The sequence below is a fragment of the Corvus moneduloides genome, chromosome 1, assembly GCF_009650955.1.
Source record: "Corvus moneduloides isolate bCorMon1 chromosome 1, bCorMon1.pri, whole genome shotgun sequence".
In the NCBI taxonomy this organism is placed as follows: Eukaryota; Metazoa; Chordata; class Aves; order Passeriformes; family Corvidae; genus Corvus; species Corvus moneduloides.
The window spans coordinates 142992733-143013763 of record NC_045476.1 but is presented as its reverse complement, the minus strand read 5'-3'; the positions used below and the strand labels follow the sequence as shown (position 1 = coordinate 143013763).

The window sequence follows — 21031 nt, the reverse complement described above, 5'->3', positions numbered from 1 at the left end:
AGGTATAACAAGGGTATAAAAGAAAAGGCAAAAAATCTTCATGGCATCAATGACACTTGCATATGACTGTATGAGATGTGCTAAATTGTGGAAATATTTACAAACCAAATATGTATTTGCAGAAATTTCAGCCTGTGCCTGCAAATGCTTATCCCAAGCTCTTCACCACAGCTCTGTATGTACTGCACATCATTCTTTTGCAGAAGTGACCTTGACATTTTACACACCCAAAGCCTTAGGGAAGGCCAATGTGAATAAGTGGGGAGGAAAAGAAGAGAGGGCAAAAGGAGCCTTTTCTTCCACACAGGTCAAATACAAAGTGTCAGCGGGCTCAGGCCATATTCTGTGTTTCTTAAAAAGAGCAGGGAGAGTAGCCACAAGATGAATAGTGTTAGACAGACGGGAAGCATATGCCAGAGCCAGTGCTGAATACAGTGCTGAAATACAGTCACCGCATGGTGATGCATCAGGTTCAGAGACAACTGAACTGAAAGAGGTTTTAAGCAGCACGTGCCTAACTGCACCGGTCCTCTACTCTGGGTTCATTTCATCTCAGTGATTCCAGCCATGAACAACTGACTTGCACCAATCTGACACCATTGTGTGGTTTGGAGAGGCTTTAATGGTATGCAATCACATTCACTAATTTCATGTTTACTTGCCTGCTGTCCTGTCATTCACCCAGCCAAGAGGAGCGGAATTTCCTCCCACAGCTGTGGTGCTTTGAGGAGCCATTAACTGCAACCTAAAGCATGTTCAGCTGCAGTGAAGCGGCAGCCAGCCTACAAACAGCTCTAGAGGGAAGGCTGCCACTGAGACCACCGGTCCCATTCAAGATAGTCCCAAACGTACTGTTGGGATCTTGACTACACAGATGTTATGAAGATCACCTGGGGAAAACAGAAGATGTCTGTGCGCATACACAGCTACAGCCAGCTAATTGCTTCACTCTGTAGGCTGAAAAGGCTTAGAATAATTCTCTCTTTGCAAGGTTTTCTTGTCAAGTTTGACAATGTGGTTTTCTTCTGAGCAGTCCAAGATTACAAAGGAAAACATAAAATTAATGTGTATTTTTTGCTTAAAAGTTTCTGAAATCCAGATCTTCTCAATTCAAGCTCTGTTTTAGAGGCTCAAGCCACAAAGTGGTAGCTATTTCCTTTAGTACTTTGTGTGACAATGAGCTCTGGACTAGATGTAAATATCACTGATTATATAATCAATTTTGTATTTTATTTGAAAGGAAATAAGCCTACCAATGTAGCACTTGTTTTATTTCCTATACAAAATTTACTGGAAGCTAATAAATATACTGATTTTATTGAGGCTGGCCTTCAAAAGTTTTTAATGTTTCTCTGTGTAGGGAGAAAAGAAGTAGCATTTATCAAGTGTCTGAAGAAATGTGTTTTTTCTATAATGAGTTCCCAAGAGTTCACAGAATCATAGAATATCCTGAGTTGGAAGGGACCCACAAGGGTCACTGAAGCCCAACTCCAGGCTCTGCACAGTACAGCCCCAAGAGTCACACCATGTGCTTTAGAGCATTGTCCAAACACTTCTTGAACTTTGTCAGTCTTGGTGCTGTGACCATTTCCCTGGGGAGCCTGTTCCAGTGCCCAATCACCCTCTGGGTGAAAAACCTTTTTCTGATATCCAATCTCAAATTCCCCTGATACAACTTCAGGCCATTCCCAGTGGTCAGCAGAGAGAAGAGATCAATGTCTGCCACTACACTTCCCCTTGTGAGCAAGCTGTAGACTACTATGAGGTTTCCCCTCAGTCTTCTCTCCTCCAGGCTGAACAGACCAAGTGACCTCAGCCACTTCTCACACAGCTTCCCCTCCAGACCCTTCACCATGCTTGTGGCCCTCCTTTGGACACTCTCTAATAGCTTTATATCTTTCTTACATTGTGGTGCCCAAAACCGCACGCAGCACTCACCAGTGGGAGAAACAAGAAGTATTAAAACTAAATCCACTGAGAATTCAGTTTTCTATTTAATCCCTTAACAAGAATTCACATTTTACACGGACTGTATGAAAAGGCTGACAGCCTTCAGGAGAAGAGGGAGCTTTTTTCCAGTAGTGAAGAAAGAGGAATAATAATAATTCTGTGGTGAGATGCAGTCAGATGTTGCATACAAGACAAGCACCAGAGACAGAAGTAGGGATTAGCTTTCATAATGCTGCAGTTAAGCACTCACACGTAGGAACAGCTCTCCTGGATAAGTTAAAAGGTCCATCCAGATCACAGTAATTAGTGATGGATGATAAAGAAACAGAAGTGCAAGACATAACAATGAAAGAAATTAAGAAAGGGCAGTGCAAGCATGCATAGTTAAAATTTGCCCAGAATATTCTCTGAAGTGTTAGAAATTTGAATGTCAAGGAGTTGCTGGGCTACTGGTCATTACAGGAATTTTTTCTTCCACTGATTTTTCTAGCCTATATTTCAATCCATATTGATGTCTAACACTGCAATGTCCCCTGGCAAGCAGTCCCACAGCTCATCTAGGTGTTCCATGAAGAAATACCTTTGGTTTGCTATGAAACCTGCCAGGAGCTATTTCACTGAGTGTCCCCTAGCTCTTTTGATAATCCAGGGACCACCTCCTCTGCCACTCATGACTTTAAAGACCTCTTTTAAAGATTCTCTCTTGTTCTGCCCTCTTTCATCTCACTAAGGATCCTCACTCCCCTGCAGTGCAGTCCCCACTTACCTTCTTCATACTAAGAAACCCACTTGACAGTTTTGGGTCCAGGCTGAAGGGAGAGCTCCAAGACCAGGTATGTGAAAGGTGCTGGGGAGGTAGCTGACCTACATTCATGCTCAGGAAAGTGGCAGGCACTTTCACCCACCTGACCTGGGTCAGATGATCTTCCAGATGAGATTGACTGCCCTTTAGAAGCAATTCTTATAAGTAAATGCTTATAAATATGTGCTTCAAAGGTGCTTGTTTACAATGTAAATGGATGCTCTTGTCAAATAAGTCCAGTCAAAGCAAATGTCTCTGAGGAAGTAACAGAGCAATGTCTAAAACAAAATGTTCCTATATTTTTCTTCCTCCTCGTCCCCAGATAAAAATAGCCCTGGGTATAGGGCCAAACCCAAAGCTTCATATCTGAGCCAAATCTTATTTAATATCAAATGAGAGATGTTTGACTTTGCTGTATACACAGATGCTGTTCTGGTTTCATTTGGATGCTTTTGCTTGAAAAATCTGTCCGGAGTGTGCTGGTTAATTACTATTTAAAGATTTCATTGTATGTTGTCTGTCAAATAAATCCCAAGAAATCTTCCTCTCAACATGGACAGGAAGTATTTTCATGTTTATGTGTATGCATTTCCTTTAGAAACCACACTAGAACGATTACAGATGGAGTAACTGGAAGCAGAATAGCTCAGAGATAATTTATAACCCTATTCAGCAGAGAAGTAGGGCTCAGTGATGCAAAATCATCTGTGAAAAGTTAGAGCTGGTATGGCTTGTTTTTCTTTGGTAAAACTGTTTGTTTATTCCAAGCCACTAGCTCTCCAAGACACTATTTAGGAAACTTTACATGAGTTTATGAAATTCTGTAATGAAGCAGCAGTGTTTTCAGCACTCCAGATAGATGAATAAATGTATATATTTCTAGGATACAACAACATTTAGGGACAGATTGTGATTACCCTTGCCTAGGAAGAAAATTGAATTCAGGAAGCTATTGTCTTTTTTCATCATGTGCAACCTCATAAAAGTAATCCAGAATAATGGTGTAATTACTCTCTCCATTCAGAGGCATGGAGCAAAAGCCCTCTTCAGGTCACAGATGTCTTTCCTACATCTTGGTCAGCCTCATAGTGCTTCATCTCTAGTTGTACATCATGATTTTGTACAGGCAGAACAGTTATTTTTTCAATTTTTCCTTATTTTTTTTTCAAAATGAGCATTTTCTGGATGAGCACATGCTTTCTCAAGGTGTATTCATCTACAATTCATCAGTACTGAAGACACTGAAGCATACTTTCACTCTGTGTAACAAATGGTTGGTGTGTTGTCTTGAGTGCAGAAAACTGTGGGAGAGCACTACTCTTTCAATGGACTTTTTAATTACCAAACTACATCTCTTTCTAATCTTATCTTTTACAATTACATCGTGTATTCCACTCAAGAGTTAACAAGACAGAAACCTGGATATAGCTCACACAGGACAGCCAAATTGTTTAACAAGACTGGTTATCTGCCAAGAGTGTGGTTATCACAGCCGTGCTTACGTTACAGATGGTGCTGGAAAGGCTTCTGTGTATATAAAAAAATCTATTACTGTCAGTAAATCACAACTGTAAAGCACCTGTCAGCCAGAAACTCCCACAAACTTTTGCAGATCTTCTAAATTTAGTAGATGAATACCCACTCAGCCTTGTTCTTTCTGAAGTTGAGTGTCTGTCCCAGACTTAATTTAAAACAGACCTCACTTTCCTCACTGCTCATAAGACAGAGGACCAAACCCACAAGTGCTGTGCAGTTTGGAACAGACCGCAGCGGACAGTCCTGTGTCCATAGAGAGTCCTGAGGGATGCTTGGGAAGAGCGCAATTGCTCTAAGGGAGCCACTAAAGTGAAATGAAATGAGACTGAAAGTCCATAAGTTAACTGAAACCACTAATAACCACAGAAAGACAGACCTCTTGACCACTGCCAAACATGAGCAGCTGGGTGCTCCTCCCTGGTAGGGAGCTGAGCGTGGCCTCCAGGCGATCTCACAGAGAACACAGCCACCCGCTGAGCCACCAGCTGTCACTGCTCCCACCCACCCAGCTGATGGTTCTTCAGCATCTGCATGGTTTGCAGGGCTGGGAAAGCTTTGTCAGAGAGGCTTGGGGTGGGAGGGACTGGGATGTGTGAGGAGTTCCTCCTCTGCTTGGAAAAGGCCAGGGTTGTGCTGTGCTGTGCTGTGCAAGGGGATGTGATGAGGTGACACCAGATGAGGTAGTGCTGGAGCTGCAGCAGGACCACCCCTGGGGGAGCGGCTCTGCAGCAGGGCAGGGCTCCTGTGCAGGCCAACTCTATGGCTATAAAGCCTGAGTACATGGCTCTTTACTGCTGGGACTCTGCCTCTCACACCCTGCTGCAATTCCTTGTTTGAGCAACACCTGCCCAAGTGGATTCTCACCTCCCCCGTCCGTTGTTGCACAGCGTAACTGTGACTTGAGCCTGACCTGGAAAATTCACACACAGCTCAGCTTAACACCCATATATCCTTGGCAACATGGATTTAAGTTGTCATTGACTTTTGCTGCACTGATACTTATCCTTGGAATTATACTGAAGACTTTGACTTGTGTTTTGAAGGCCAAAAAGCAGCAGCTGTCAGATGGTAGTGAATCAATCCCATTAGGATAAAAATGACTAAAGAAAGAAACTGCAAATTTATAAACACTGTTTTTTTCCTACATTGCAACACACCCAATTAGTGAATCCAAAAAGATTTGGAAGATTTAAATTACAAATCCCCATTTAATGTCTACTTTTTAATCTAATTATGAACATTGAGAACAGATTTGTTAATTTTATTGTAAATCTCTCACAAATTGTCACGTATTAAAAAAAATCCAGTATGTTAACTGCAAATAAATATAGATTTACAATCTACTGAGGAAAATAGATAAACATGTATATTTTGATCTTGTAATTTAGCTCACATGTAAATTTAACGACTGTCATGACAAATGAAAATGCTTTGGAAATCTTATTTTTAAACTTAAGAGGGTATTTGCCCCAAATTGACACTGTTAATAGCCTGTTCCAAACAGTACAGCTGGCTTCTGACGGCAGCTACCTAATACTAGGTGAGACCCATAACAAGAAGTGTGATTAGCCAATAGCACTAAGCAATAGAGTAAACAGGCAGCATGAAGTAATTCAGACCACAGAGGATGCTGGATTCTAATTTAAAAAATCTTCCATAAACAGGGAAAAAGTGGAAGAAAGAGCTGAGTATAGATGATAAGATGTAAAGTTAAAAAAACCCCAGGAAATAAGAAGGAACAATCTCTTCACTAAGATTAAAGGCCAACTGACAAGGCATGGGACTTCACTGCAAGTAGAATATGAAATGCTGGAGCATCTGAATAGCTGTTTGTTGGCAGATGCAAACCATCATGATACTTTTCTGCAACTCAGAATCAAACAAAAGAGGAAGAACTGCACATGTGGCACATGCATACTACCAAGATGTGAATGGGGGCATCCATGTGGATCTGGAGCCCTTTGAAGATTCTCTCAGTAAAGAAATTACTTGTATTGTTATGCTTACACTGTGTAATTCTGAAGAAAAACAGCTCCAGCATTTAAACCACAGTTCTAGGTCTCATGTAGACTATTGCATGTGGTTACTAATGAGCCATCCCCTTTACTTACTGCTCTGAGTAGTTCTACTTATAATCTTTATTTCTTGCCCCTGATTGTTCTTCCTCTTCTCTGTGTCCTGTTTCACCTGCTTTTCCTCTTGCAGGTTTTATCAGACAGTTTCCAATAAGGAAGGTCAGGGGTCCTCTGCCTGGACTCTGTTAGGAGGCCCTGAAAGGACTCAGAGAGTGAGTCACAGCAGGGATATTCATTTGTGATGTCAGCTCATTTTAAAGTATTTCCCTGGTTACTATTCACTGCAAAAAGATGTTTGTGATCTACTGGCTCACAATGTTATACACACAAACTGCCACACAAGACCAGCTACCTGGTGGACATTGACAAGTTTGTAGGATTTTTATGGAAAATATCTTTAAAGCAGAATTTTTCTCTAAGCTGTCTTCTACTCTGACATGTACCATCCTGAATCAGGCTTGCCAGTTGGAAACCACAGGTTCCAAAGCACGTATCAGAAATAAGAGCTCTTGTCTATGGTTTATCTGTCTCTGGGATCCATCTCATGCTTCAGCCTGTTTAACTGGCATGAGTTTAAGGGTCCTTCCTTCTGCCCATAGCCAAATTAATCACCAAATTAATAACACAATAATACAAAGAATGGCTCTTCCAACTTTACCAAATAATATTCTTCCTCTGCTCAGAGAAATCATCCAGCAGAAAAAAAAGATCTAACTCTGCACTTCTCAAATAGGTCCCCTATTGCTTTGGGAAAGGGAAAGCAAACAAAAGTGTTGACCAATTAATTACAGGTTACTTATTTGAAGTCGTGTCCACAGAGGGAAGATATCAGCATTTAAAAAAAAAAGTAACTTATTAACCATTGTGGATAAGTGTATGTAAGATAAAGTCTACTGAAGCCATTTTATAAAGCACATAAAGATCTAAATCCCACTTTGAAGAGAGATTTACAGCTTTACATTTTATCCCCACTGGCAGCATGACCAGAGATGAAACTTCCATTGATTGGCTTCAGTGAGAGTAAAAATAGACTGAAATCTCCTGGCTGTCCAAGAGCATAATAGAGCTGCTACTGCTCCAGAGAAGAAATGTCTAACTTTGGGTTATCTTTTGCACCTGTACACTGACAATTTTTCCAAATTGGATGAAATTTCCATGGTACTGCTGTGACAGTTTAAATTTGTGTGGAAAATTAACTTTCATCCATGGTGTGTTTGAGAAGCTGGCAGCAAAAAACAATCCCAGATTGGGAAACTGAAAAAAACAATCCTCAGGTTACTATGGATTGGGAAAGTGGAAAAAGCAATCCTCAGATTGTTGCAGGGGAGCCACCTTACTGCCATGCTAAAACCTCCTATAGACACGTCCAGAAACTGAGGGGAGAGAAGTACTGGAAAAACACTCAGAGAAGGGAGATCCATATTCCCTAGAGACTCTGCTGTGAATGTACATAGCTGGATTCTCAGGTCCTCAGGAGCATAAGAGTGTCGCACCCTCCCCCCTCCTGGGGTCCAGGCCATTTCCCTGCCCAGCATCAGCTGGTCCCCCCCACATCTTAACAGAGTCTGCTGATGGAGCCAAGCCAGGCACATTCACATGGTGTCAAACTTTGATCAAAGGTCACAGAAGGAGGATCTCTCACCTAAAGGGCAGCAGGAATATCCCATTCATAGCCTGCAGTGGGAGGAGGCATGTTTGTTCCAGATGGCACACGTGCAAAAAGGATGGCTTAAACCACTTACACTGAGTGACAAAAATCAGATTATCTGGTAGCTGATAACAGGTTAGTTACAGATCAGATCTATGAGCATTATTTATAAGAACCAGTTTGACCAGGGGAACTAACTGGAAATTTCTGTGCTGGGAGCAACAGAGCAAATGGGTAGCATGAAGCAATTCACACTACAGGGAATGCTGGATTTTAAGACAAAATCCTTCTATAAACAAGAAAGCTTGTTTCAACTCTGGGGACCTCATCATAAGTACGACATGGACCTGTTGGAGCCAGTCCAGAGGAGGACCACAAAAATGGAGAAAAGAAGGCTCCATCCAGGGAGACCTTATAGCACCTTCCAGTATCTAAAGGGGGTCTACAAGAAAGCTGGAGTGGGACTTTTCACAAGAGCATGTAGTGATAGGACATGGGGGAATGGCTTTAAACGGAGAGTAGGTGTAAATTAGATATTAGGAAGAAATTCTTTACTGTGAGGGTGGTGAAACACTGGAAGAGGTTGCCCAGAGAAGCTGTGGATGGCCCATTCCTGGAAATGTTCAAAGATGAGGCTTTGCACAGCCTGGTCTAGTGGAAGGTGTCCCTGCCTGTGGCAGGGGGGTTGGAACTAAATGATCTTGAAGGTCCCTTCCAACCCAAACCATTCTGTGATTCTATGATTCCATAATATTTAGAAGTTTTACTCTAAACTATAGTAATTACACCCACTCTCATATTTAAGCTTAGATTTTTACTTCCATTTGTACAGATTCTTTTAGCTAATGCTGATGACAAGTATATATCAAAAACCATCCCCGAAGACGAGAACATACTCTGCAGGTATGACCTGCAGCTCTGTTGGAATTCAGGTAGCAGGTTTGATTCTAAAAATGACACATTTATTTCAAAGAAGAGGGCAGAGACTGACTCATCTTTTTTAAGACATTTGTAGCTTATGATTTAAAGGCATATAGGTATGAAGAAGCCCTGCTGAAAGAAGTTTACCAGCATTCATAAAAATGAAAACCCATAATTTTAATACAAAAGTACACTTGAATGTTGGGAGAATACTATACAATTCAACTGACTGTAGTGACCTATCACAGCATTTCAAAATTTTGTAAGGTTTTCTCAAGAGTTCTAAACTCTCACAGGTCCTCGGTATTTAACTTTCAAAGCCCTATTCTTCCATGCTTCATTTTGAAACCATTTTTAACCAGCAGTGTTGAGACTACTTTTTTTATAGTCAGGTGGAGAGGGAGTTTTGTTTCTGTTTCACAATGTAGACATACAAAAAACATAATCTTCTTAAGTCTGTGATTTCAGGGGGTGAAGGAAGGGAAGAACTATCTTCTGACTGACAGTGGAGAATGATGAGGATTTAACCCCACATACTTCTGAAGCTCAGCAAAGTGCAGAAGAAAGAAAGAGGCTGCTCAGGAGCACATCAGCTCCTCCATCACATCACTGAGTGCACTGTGCTGGTGGGTGCTCATGCAGCTTCTCAGGGAAGGATGTGAAAGAAATGGATATGGACTATGTCACCTAAGGCTGAAGGCGCTCATCCTGACTAAAGAGGAGTAGTCAGACATGGGTTTGAATGAAGCTTGCCTCCACCTCAAATAAATAATGCAAAACCCAGTCTGGTAATGATTCTCCTCTTGCCTTTCTGTCTGGGCCTGAGAAAACCTTCCCCAGCAGCATTGCTCCTGAGCCCTTCTGTATTCACAAACAGGAATCTTTGAGTGAATTTTTTTGGTTAGCTGATACATTCCCAAACAGCTCTCTCATTTAATGTCATCTTATTGAACTCCCTTAGAAAGATGCATCATACCTGACAAGACCAAATTCTCACCTTATTAAAATCAAAGAAGTATAAATACTGGGGAAGGAAGAAGAGTGCAGTGGTCAGAGCCCAAGCTAGGAATGCACAACCTTTCTCAAAACCTGCTTCTGCTTTAGATGTCTTGTAAGATCAAGATAAGCAAAGTTAAATTAAAGGCTCAGTCTACCAATGTCATCTGTGAATGGGATAAAAGGGCTTCCTTTTCTCACAGAAACATTTGGTAATTACTAAAGTACTGAGAAGAGATTTTGTAGCCAGGCATCTCTAAAAAAATAGTCTTTTGTTTATGAAGGCAGCAGTGAGGCAGGTGGTTTTAATGTAACTTTTAAAAAGTAAGTTTAGTTTCCCAGATAATCCAGCTGACACCCTCCCACTACAGAGACTTCGAGCTCTGTGGGTTGTAGAGTTAACAATGTTTGAAGCTGAGTTACAACTACCTGCAGGTTGAACAAAAGAGCTATCAAAATTACTTCACATAAAACTCCTGGTTATACTCAAAATAGATTCCAGTAAAGAAAATAGTAATACTTCTTAGCTTTCAATAAATCCATGCTTTTATACTTAAATGTCCTGGTTGCCAGCTGTGATCATGGTCTGTAAAACTTCTAAAGTTTGTCTCAAAGCTTCAGGTATAGAAGACAAATAACTATGCAAGAGTTACATCTTTCATGTAAAAGTAGTGATGGTTTTCTAAGCCCTTGCAGCACGGGAATCATTCATTCCAAGGGATTACAGTTGACAGTCTAATACCTCAGTTCGTGGAGACCACACACACTTAGGAAAACCTGAGGAAGGCAATACCGGGATTTTACCCAGAAGATCCAAAGGACCAAGTTCATGCTGCTCTCCTTCTGTTATGTAAATAGTGTAAAGACCCTTGTTACATAAGCCAGTGGGTTGCCCCAGGGGCTGATCTGGCACAGTGCCCTCAGCGTGTAGCTTGGACGGAACTGAGCGGCTCCATGGCAATACCACTGCAAACAGAACTGGCTCTTTTCCAGAAACCCTTTCTTCCTGTATTCCTTCAGTGCTGTTGGGGTTTTAGGGGCTCTCCTGTTTTTTTTTTTTGTTCTTTTTTTTTTTTTTTTCTGTTAAAGGAATTTTCCCCATACGTGTTGCTAGGGGGACAAATGGCTGGGTACTTCAGAAAAACAAAAGTGGTGCCTATGGGGGTGGGGTGCATCGGGCTACTCTTTTGTTTCACCTGGGTGTGCAGGCAATCGGTCTCCAGAGTTTGGACAGAGAGGGAGGCTGCTTTCTTTGGCTGCTTTTTCCCTTCTGCTGGAAAAGCCCTGGGATCCCAAAGCCCGCCTTCCCCGCCGCGCTGGGAGCCGGGCTGTGGCCGCCCTGCCCCGCGGCTCCTTTGAGCCTTCGCTACGCTGTAGCCCTGCTCACCCTGCCTGCCCAGACCTCCGGGGGCTCCCCGTTTGGATGCATCTCATCTGCCACCAGGAATTTGTGTTCGTCTCTGCCGCTCCAGCCTGCCGTTCCAGCCTGCTGTTCCCGAGGGTCCGGCTGGACACCGGGATCGGCTGCCCAGGGGTTTGTGAAGCCTTTGTCCCATCCCTTCCCGGGATCCCAGGGCACCGGTGCCGCGTGCTCCCCGAGCTCGCTCCGGAGCGCCCCCTGCAGCCGCGGGGGAACCATCGCACCTGCCCTGCTCACCGGGAGCCGCCAGCGCCCCTGCCGGCTGCGAGTGGAACTGCACCCGAGGGGAAAGGGCCCGACAGCCGAGAAGGCTGGCACTGGGTTTGTGATTGTTTGCTGTTACTGCCACAGTTATTGCTGTTTGTTTGACTGGTTATACACATATAGATAGATAATAGTAAAGAACTGTTATTCCTACTTCCCATATCTTTCCCTGAAAGCCCCTTGATTTCAAAATTATAATAACTCGGAGGGAAGGGGGGTCGCATCTGCCATTCCAAGGGGAGCTCCTGCCTTCCTTAGCAGACACCTGTCTTTCAAACCAGGACAAGTGCCTTTTGCAAAAAGCAAGACATCATGCTTAGCAATGATGTCCTGCACATGTGCATGTAAGCACTAAACTACTATAAAGTGAACTTATGCCTTCCATTCTTTGAGGTTAAAATTTGCTTATTAATTGCTTTCATGTTGATCTTTGTTTCATTTGGTCTCCTTACCATACAAACCCAATCATGCACTGGGAAACAAATCACTGAACTTTTGCTGCCTTTTAGCTCCTCTCTGTGAGTTTGTAAAGTACTACACCCCATGTTCAGGGTCCTAAATCACAGTTTCTATAGATAAATCCGAATTTCATAGCAGGTGTAGACCATGGCATCCTTGAGTCCTAATCAGTCCCTCCACTGTCCACACCATCACACAGCTGGAGCTCAGAACTGGGGGTCATTCCTGGGGCCACGACATCAACTGTTGTTTATGATTAACACAGAATCTTTAACAGATTATATGCCTAAAACCAGCATTTTAGCAATAGATGTTATTTGCAACCATTGCACGCCAGTCCCTTGAGTTTCAAGTCCAAACACCACCAGATGAGGGCTGTCAGAGGAATTAAGGTGGTTAACTAAAGAGTCAGAAATATAAAATCAAGCCTTTAAATGCATAATATTACACAAATGTTTGCCATCTAACATCCTTACCGCGGTGTCGTTGGTGGTAATGTACACCAACACGTCCGAGTTGTTTCTGCCATTAATGTACCGGTAACAGTTCCACACACAGCTTATCAAGTAACCCTGCAAAGAAAAGCTATTTATTATTCTGTGCAGAAAATAAACCATGGACTTTTTCTGTTAGAGCATTTCCATTCCATATATAAATATGAATATCAGCATGACAGAAGCACAGGACAGTCACTTCCCTGGTTGCAGTGACTATGAGAATGTCTCGGGGTTCTGTGAGTAATCCAACACTGTTCCTCATACTGACAGATTTGGGGTTCTTTAGAATTGAGAAGAGAAGGTTCTGGGGAGACCTTACTGTGGCTTTCAATATATAAAGGGGGCATATTAAATCAGTGTATTCCATATGACTGGAATGGTCTTGCTCTTCTTGCCTGACTAGAGAAAATTGCCAAAGTAAAAGTTTTTATTGACATCTGAAGTTATTTCTGATCTTTTAAATATTGTTTAAAATACTTTTTTTTTCCCCAGTGTAAAAACCTTGCAATAAACCTACTGCAAGTTTATAAAGTTCACTGATTTTGTTCTTGGAGCTTGGGTAGTGCCACCTGTTAACTAGTTGTCTCCACTTTTTTAACTGGTTGGGCAAAATGCTCACAAGCCACCATCTCCTTCACAAGCAGGAGAGATTCCAGTTTGGGCAGCAAAGATGAGCAAAGTGACTGGAAGGAAGATAAGAGGCAGGAAGATGTGGAGGAGCTGGAGTCAGATCCGCAGGATGTTGGTAACAGCTGGCAGGACTAAAGCAGCTCTCTCTGGAGCTTTCTGCTTCCCATTGTTGGAGGTTAGGGTTTTTCCTTTTGTTTTCTTTCAAACCAAGACACCCATGTAATCACACATGACAGTGATGAGGAGAACTTTGTGTTTTGATAGTGCCCAACTTATATTTTTACTTAGTAGGTCTGCACAGCAATTCTTCCCCAAACCTAACACATGCAGATTAAACTGCCAGCACTGAATTTGCATGTGTGTCTCACTGAGTGAGTCATACTTTTGTGACTCACTTGCACTGATGGCCTTCCAAAAGCCTCTTATCCCTTTCAGCTGCCTTGTGCTTCCTCTGTCTCCAGAGCCGACAGACATGAGCTGTGTTTTTCAGGATTCCACGTGACTCACTGATGGCTCACTTCCAGATCATGAAGTTTTTTTTCCACCAGGGCTGACCTGGCTAAAATCGGGTAAATTTGCCTCCTCTTTTTTCACAGCACCTTACAGACCCCTGGATTGACTTGGAGGTGTTGCAGACTTTGACAATACTTTTGGCCATCAAATGGAGAAAGCAAAAGGCTTCTGGAGTGAGCTAAGTCCCAAGGGAAGATTAGACAGGCTCTACAGACCAAGCTGTGGGCTGTACAAACCTGCCCCAGGCTACTGAAACAAGTAAAGGCACATACGTGGAGAACTGCATCTTTTCCAGAATTAAGTAAAATGTCATCGTTAATTTTAAGTGGTAATAAGTAGTTCTGCAGCTTTCACTGCTCAGATACTACGGCCTGCAAAAGGTATAAGAGCCAATGAAGAACAGAGAGTGAATATAGTACACTTCTGTGGGGACACAGCCTGTCTTTGTAAGAAACCTTTTATATTAAGCCTACCTATTTTCAAAACTATTTCTATACTCCTCCTGTCAAAATCCAAAGTGAGGGAAGCCCTGCTTTGGATAATATAATCCTATCTGGGAGAAGCTAGCAGGAGATTTATTTTTGAATGCTCCCATTCCATGTAGTAAATAAAACACACTTAACCCCACAGTGAGCCCCTACCAGCTCTCCCATCTCTGAACCCTAGCTCTAATCAGCCCTGCTTCTGCATGCATGGGCTGTTTCTCAGTGGGTGAGGTCTGTTCCTTGAATTAAGGAGGTCATCAACCAGCACACACCAAGGAATTGGCCCTGAGACACTGACCACATAGGGTCAGTGGCAGCAACTCGGAGCACATCCTTGTCCAAGTGCTTTGGACATGTGCTGCTGGCCTGCAAATCATGAGTCACAGAAACTTGTTTTCCTCAACCTGTAACTTTATTTAAGCTTGTTCCCAGTAATTATTTTCTACCAATACTGCTGCACCATTAAATGGGGTTCCTGATTCAGTTACCAGTTTTCTTTCCTGAAAGACTTGGCTGAGGTTTCAAACACTGCCTTAAAATGCGTGGCTGGACACACAGTATATAAATATATTGATTTTTATCTCAGGAGACTAATGTTCACGCTTGAAATTGGCCCTGCATAAAAGGCCTGAACTCCCTCAGCCTAATCCACCCTTACTGGATCTCCTGCATACCACACCACAGACTGGTGACAGACACCTTTTGGGGGAGGCAGCCCCAAGCAACCACGAGAATGGACAGGTGTGTAAGAAGGCTGAATGTAGAAACAGGCACTGTGCCCACTTCTAACCAGTTTTCGCTCTTCCCCTTTGGATGGTGGGAAATTACTTGAGACCCTAAGGATCTGAAACCCACAAAACCTTGTCACCTTGCCTCTTGCTGTTGCAGCTGCAGAGACAGTTGTTAAGCTGCATAACAGTAATGAACTGCAGACCTGTGCTCATCAGGCGTGCCTGACCAGATGACTGACCAGCATCTTTGTGGAAATTAAGACGTTCTTGTATTGAGCTGCTTCTTGTAACACAGCAAGGGAAAGTCTGTACTGATCTGGGTCACAGAAGGCCTCTGTGTGATCCCTCGCTGGCAGCAAGTGCAGGGTGAGCACCACAGACCCAACAGAGCCCCCTCGGGTTAGTAGCTGCCTGCCCTGAATTCCATTTGACTCCCCAGCTGCTTGGAATTTTCTATTTACAGAGCTGGGATGGGCTTCAGTAACTGGTGAAAATGACATAAAGATTTCTACACTAACTGAAATTTATATGAAGATTTCAGAGGCATGATAATAGCAGACCAGTTGACCACATATATTTCCCATATTGGTGTTACAGAAACAATGGGTTGCTGTGCTGATAAAATCTGCAATTAAATCCTTCTTCTCAGCACACTAGAATGTGAACCTTGTGAGTATAAAAAAGCTGTACAAGAACAACTGCTTAGAACTGAAAGAAATGTTGTGACTGGAAAGAATTAATAATATCAAACCAAACCACTGGTCTGCAGCACTTTATATGGCACCTTACAGTGGCCAGGGCATCACCTGTTGGCTCACAGTCACACACACTGAGGTATGCAATTTAAAACAATTGACCCCTACTTTAGAGATGCTTCTCTCCTAAGTATCCTGTCATCATCAGTGCTGGGACTTGTCCTAGGCTTTTGTGGAACAGGTGGCAACCTCATGGCTATGTGTTGGCCATTCCTGGGAGTGGGGATCAGAGCTTGGCTGTTGGGGCTGTGTTCATGGTCCCAACTGCTGCTCCATCAGCCCTGCAGGAAGGTAGCAGACACGGGGGGATGTGTTGCAGGTCAGGGCTCCCCCTGCCAGGAAGCATCCCCTTGGGCTGAGATACCAAATCCCTCAGGGCGAGCACATAACTTCATTCCACATTACCCTTTCCCATCTGCTGAGGACACCAGGATGTGCAGAGCGGTCTCATCTCCAGGCTCAACACCTTGTACGTGCAGCTTACAGGCATATTATCGAGAACAGTGCTAATACTCAGTTTGCTGAAGACCAGCCTGTCTCACTGAACCTTTTGGCTGCCCCACTGGCAGCTACCTCTTCCTACCTACTTTTCAGAAAGAGAAAGGCCAGGGAAGAGCTGCAGAGTGCTTGGGACAGCCTGGGGAAAACATTTAATCTGGTTGTGTTTGTGCTCATCTGAGCTCATTTGGGCCTGCCCATGATGGGGAGGGTGAAGCCTCAACTACTCTGACTCAGCAGCTGGGGTTGGCTGGAGAAAACCAAGGCCCTCTTCTCCAAACCAGCTGCAGAGCACACGATTCAAAAGCCACTGTATTGGCTACATGCCATGTGAAGTCCTGTGTACATGTATACAAACACATTTATGCTGCTGGATGCCCTTCCTCAGACAGATAGGAAACATCTATGTTTCATGGTATGCAACTCCAGTTCAGTTTCTAGACAAGAACAGTGAATGGAATAATACATTTTGGTCTACTCTGAAAAGCATTTGGTGTGAAACCACCTGAAATTCCCATTAGGTGCTTCAGATCCAAGTAAATCATAAGGACTAAAAAGACAAGCGTTTGTGTGTGGTTAGCTGGCTCGCTTTCTTATCACCCTCTCTTGTCTCCCTTCCCTTTTCACAAACCCATGACTGCAAAACACAAACCCAACATCTAATACTGCATAATGTTGCTTTCTTCTCAGTAGTGCTTTCCTATCCATGTAGCTTCACCCAAAAAAAAAGAGTCATAATACCAAATATTTCTGAGGAATTAGGTGATTCTGTTTTGTATTTCCTACCAGTTGAATGCAGCTTTTCCTACTGTAGCTTTTCCTAGGTCACAATGTTTTGGTTCCTCTCCCTGTTTCTAGTTGAACTCCAGAGAGAGAGGAAGCTCAGGTGCATTTTTTTACACACAGTACCTTCCCAGTTTCAGTATATAAATGTGGTACCATCTGTTAAGTCTATCAGAGATAAAATGTGATGCATCTGTGTGTGTTCAGCTTTCAGTTGATGGAGCAGATTCTGTAAATCTGCACAACAGCTCTTCTGGAAACATAAGAAATTCAAATGAAAATGCTAACTGGAATTTAGCATGTGTTTCTGTGTGAGTCATATTTTTTGTGACTCATTTATATGATAATATATTGCTAGAATGAGCATTATATGAGCCACATATACTCTTGGAAAAAACACAAGTTACCACTTTAAAACAAAATGACTCTTTCGCACTATTAATTTCTTAGGTTTCTTGCCTCTGTAGTAAGCATTTCTGCCATTCCAATTATAGTTGCCTTTTTTTTTTAATAAGCTTGAAACTTCCTTGACATACTTACTCAAGGAAACACCAGACCCACATGGGGTAAAAATGAGCTGTTGGTTGCATCAGAAAAAATTTTTTAGAACACATTCCTTGTGGAACCTGAAAAATCTATGTATTTATTAAATTCACACATATTTCTTAGAAGTGCAAATAAAATCAACTGTATGGTTGTGAACATATAAGGCCAGAAGGCTAAATTGTATTGCCAAATCACAGAAGAAAAGTGAACACTGCTTCCAACAGCACCTTAATACATCCTATCTGTTGGGTTTCTTTCCCCAGTTTTGAAGTAGCTTCAATAACCTAATCTACCTCTTTTGCCACAGCAACATTCCCTGTATATGCTGTCAAATGTGTTGCCTGGAAGGAACATCTCTGGTGTCACTGTGACTCTTTGGGACTTCTCTAACCTAATGCAAAATTGCTCTGCAGAGAGAGCAAGACTAATCTGAAATAAAGTCCCACACAAGAAATACAAAACCAGCAGCCCTGCGCTGTGAGAAACTTGCAGAAGGGTGCAAGAAGAGGGCAAACATAACAGCATACTTTACAAGAGGTCCAATGCTCAGGGTGCTAGTTGGAGCCACAGGTTGTTGTTTTTCCTACACTGATTTGTCTGATCTTATTCTGAGCTCTTTTTGAACTTCTGAGCCACAGCAGGTGAGGGCTGGACTCACTGGACAATCAACCTGGTTGTGGTGGTTTCACATGAGTCCTTTCTGGCTGCTCTGGGTGACGCTACATCTCCTCTTTGCCTGCTACATCTCCCCTTTGCCCAGTACCTGCCACCTCCAGCCCTCTCACCCACTAGGTTTTCATAACAGCAAATAAATTCTCATTCCCTGTGTCTTTCTGTTGCCTGGTCTGACAGTTCTTTATGTTGTTCCTCCCAGGAGAGATTGCTTGGATTTACTTACCTGCTCTACAAAATTCTTTCTGAGACAGGGCACCAGAAGGGAAGCTATGCTTCCAGAGACAGTGGGCATCTAAACTGACTAAGAAATGATACAACTTATATTTTTGGCTTTTCTATTGCTTTCTTAACATTCTTAGCATTTGATTTACTTGTTTGACCAGAAATGAGCTAAGCTAATATTTTCACAGGTCTATCTGTTACAGCTATAAGACTCCTTTTACAAGTGGTCACACTTCCTTCAGAGTCCACTACAGTGTTTGTGAAACAAGAGCATGCTTCCTCTGTGCCCACTACTTAGCATTTTTCACGACTGAGTTTTTCTGCCATTACATGAGATTCTCCTGCAAGGACTTCTTGGCTAATTGCTTTCCCTATTTTGAATAACACTGAAAAAAAATGTTGTTAGATTTCCTTCCCCTTCCCAGATCTCTTATGACTGCACCAAAATGCATGGGTTGCAGTGTTGGAAAGACTGATAATCTATCTTTATTCCCTATTCCCTATCCACAGTCTGTGAGATTCCCTTTTCTTGTCTCCCTACACATCTTAAGGTGCTTTTTAAAGCTTTTGATGAGAGATACTGCCAAACATGTTCTGAAAAAACAAGGAGTCTGTATCAACAGGCTCTCCCTTGTCCACTAGATGATCCTCTGCTTCAAAGGATCCATAAGTCATGAGGTCCTCCTACGAGCACCACACTTCCCCATTGTGGCCTATATGTTCTTGTGTTTGTCTATGAGATTTTTCACATTTTTTCCATGATGTCTATAACCCTGTTTCATACAGGTATCAGGCTGCTGGGGGTGTAGATACCCAGACCTCTTCTAAAGACAGACCTCCCAGCAAGGGACATTCCACCCATGATCAGAAGAAGACTTTATACACAATAATGCACTTACCTTAAAAGCCAAAATGATACTTATGAAAAGGAGGATAATCACAACCAGACATGTAGGGTTCACAGACATAATCTCTTCCTTGTAGGGAAAATTGTTGGGCTGCATAAGCAAAAATAAGCAACACACTGTGAGTCAATTGCACAAGTCATTGAAGAGCCATTCAACTAGTGCATTCAATAATTAACAGCTTACAAATCCTTCTGTGATCTACGAAATCGAGAGCTCTCCCCACCAGCAACCAGTTTCAGTAAGTGTGGCTACAACAGGCATTGTGAAGACTCAGATGCCAAAGGCTCCCTGGAGGGCTGAGGGATTTGCTTTCTGCCTTGGATGTGGTGTGGGCTCTCTTTTCTTCGGTGCACACTGGGTTTGTATCTGACACAAACTAGGAGAAGTCTGAGAACCTTGCAGCAGGAAATCTTCCATCATGGGAAATGGCAAGCAAATCTTATACTTACTGAGTAACCATTACACTGGCACTGGTTGCCAAAGAGCAGTAGCAGCTCTTTCCAGAAAGTCAAAGCAGGAAAAACTGGACAGCATAATCCTTTCACCTAAATATTTTATGACATTTTAAAATACACTGAGTCTATTCTGCTCCATCTTATTTAGGCTAAATTTGGACTACTTCTCTGAGAGCCGTGTCACGATTTCAAGTTGAAATGTGCCCCAGGCCCTTCTGTTACTGCATACATGAAATAGAGGTGACAAAATGAATCTTCCTGCTCAGCACAGGTTCTAGTGATTTACAGTTGTGAAACACTTTAGGATCAGCGACCGAAAAACAGCCTCTAAAAATGTTACTGTATTTTTTATTGCTTAAAAACTCCACGCCCTTTAAAATGAATGTTCCAACTAGTTCTAAAATATTGCAAGACACAAGTTCCTGTTTCAGTTAGAATAAACCATTGTTCATAGACAGAGCTGCTCTCCACAAAAGATAGCTCCACTGCAACAGTAGCTCATTATATCTGAATGCAAGAGTTCCTTCCACACAACTCCCTTTTCCCTTACAGGTCTAATTACTTAACCAGGCCAGCTCTGCATCCTTGTCAGGACAATTAACTAGACCAAGCTATAACTGTATTCTTGGCAATGATGGTGTAAATCCAGAGTAACCCCTTAATAACCCTTATTCCAGCACTCAGCCCAGTGCATCAGGAAATTATCTTTTTTTGGACAGCTGCTACTGAGAATAGCTCTTTATTTAGCGCTTCCATGAACTGTTCAGAGTGGTTAACATCAACAGCAGCTGTAACCATTTGCAGATAAATGTTACATAAGCACATTTTCCGCTTCTTGACAGCAATGTTTCTGTTCCTCTACTGAATTCCATGGCTGAAGTTTTTATCATGTTATCTTCTTTATCGAGGTACAGTTTTTGTAGGGAACTAGCTTGCTATAATTCAGTAAGTTACTACTTTTTTTTTTTCCCCCACAAAAGGTTATTCTACATATAGCGGATGCAGTCACCCAGAGACCAAGAAAGCAAGACTATATGCCAAGAAACAATGCACTAAAAATTAAACAAAAACCTTATATGCATAAAATTTAAGTATTAATGCCCCAACCTGCCCTCCTGCGTGCAGGAGGGAGACTCTAAGTTAGAAAGTTAGAAAGTCTGGTCAGTCAAGGACAGTTACAGTAAAAACTGTACCCAAATGATTTTTTCAGTACTGATCTACCATTAAAAATATAGTCAAAATAGTTTGTGAATGTAATAAAA

The 21031-nt window shown here is 42.4% G+C and overlaps 1 protein-coding gene across 1 annotated transcript in view; it reads right to left on the bottom strand.

Annotated features, from left to right (window-relative positions):
* Positions 1-21031, bottom strand: part of LAPTM4B (lysosomal protein transmembrane 4 beta) — a 61746-nt gene that overhangs the window by 8801 nt on the left and 31914 nt on the right. The window contains exons 5-6 of the mRNA XM_032129996.1: positions 19306-19404; positions 12548-12643 (exon numbers count right to left, since the gene is read on the bottom strand). Of these exons, the coding sequence (XP_031985887.1) occupies positions 12548-12643; positions 19306-19404 (195 nt within the window). The remainder of the gene's footprint in view (positions 1-12547; positions 12644-19305; positions 19405-21031) is intronic.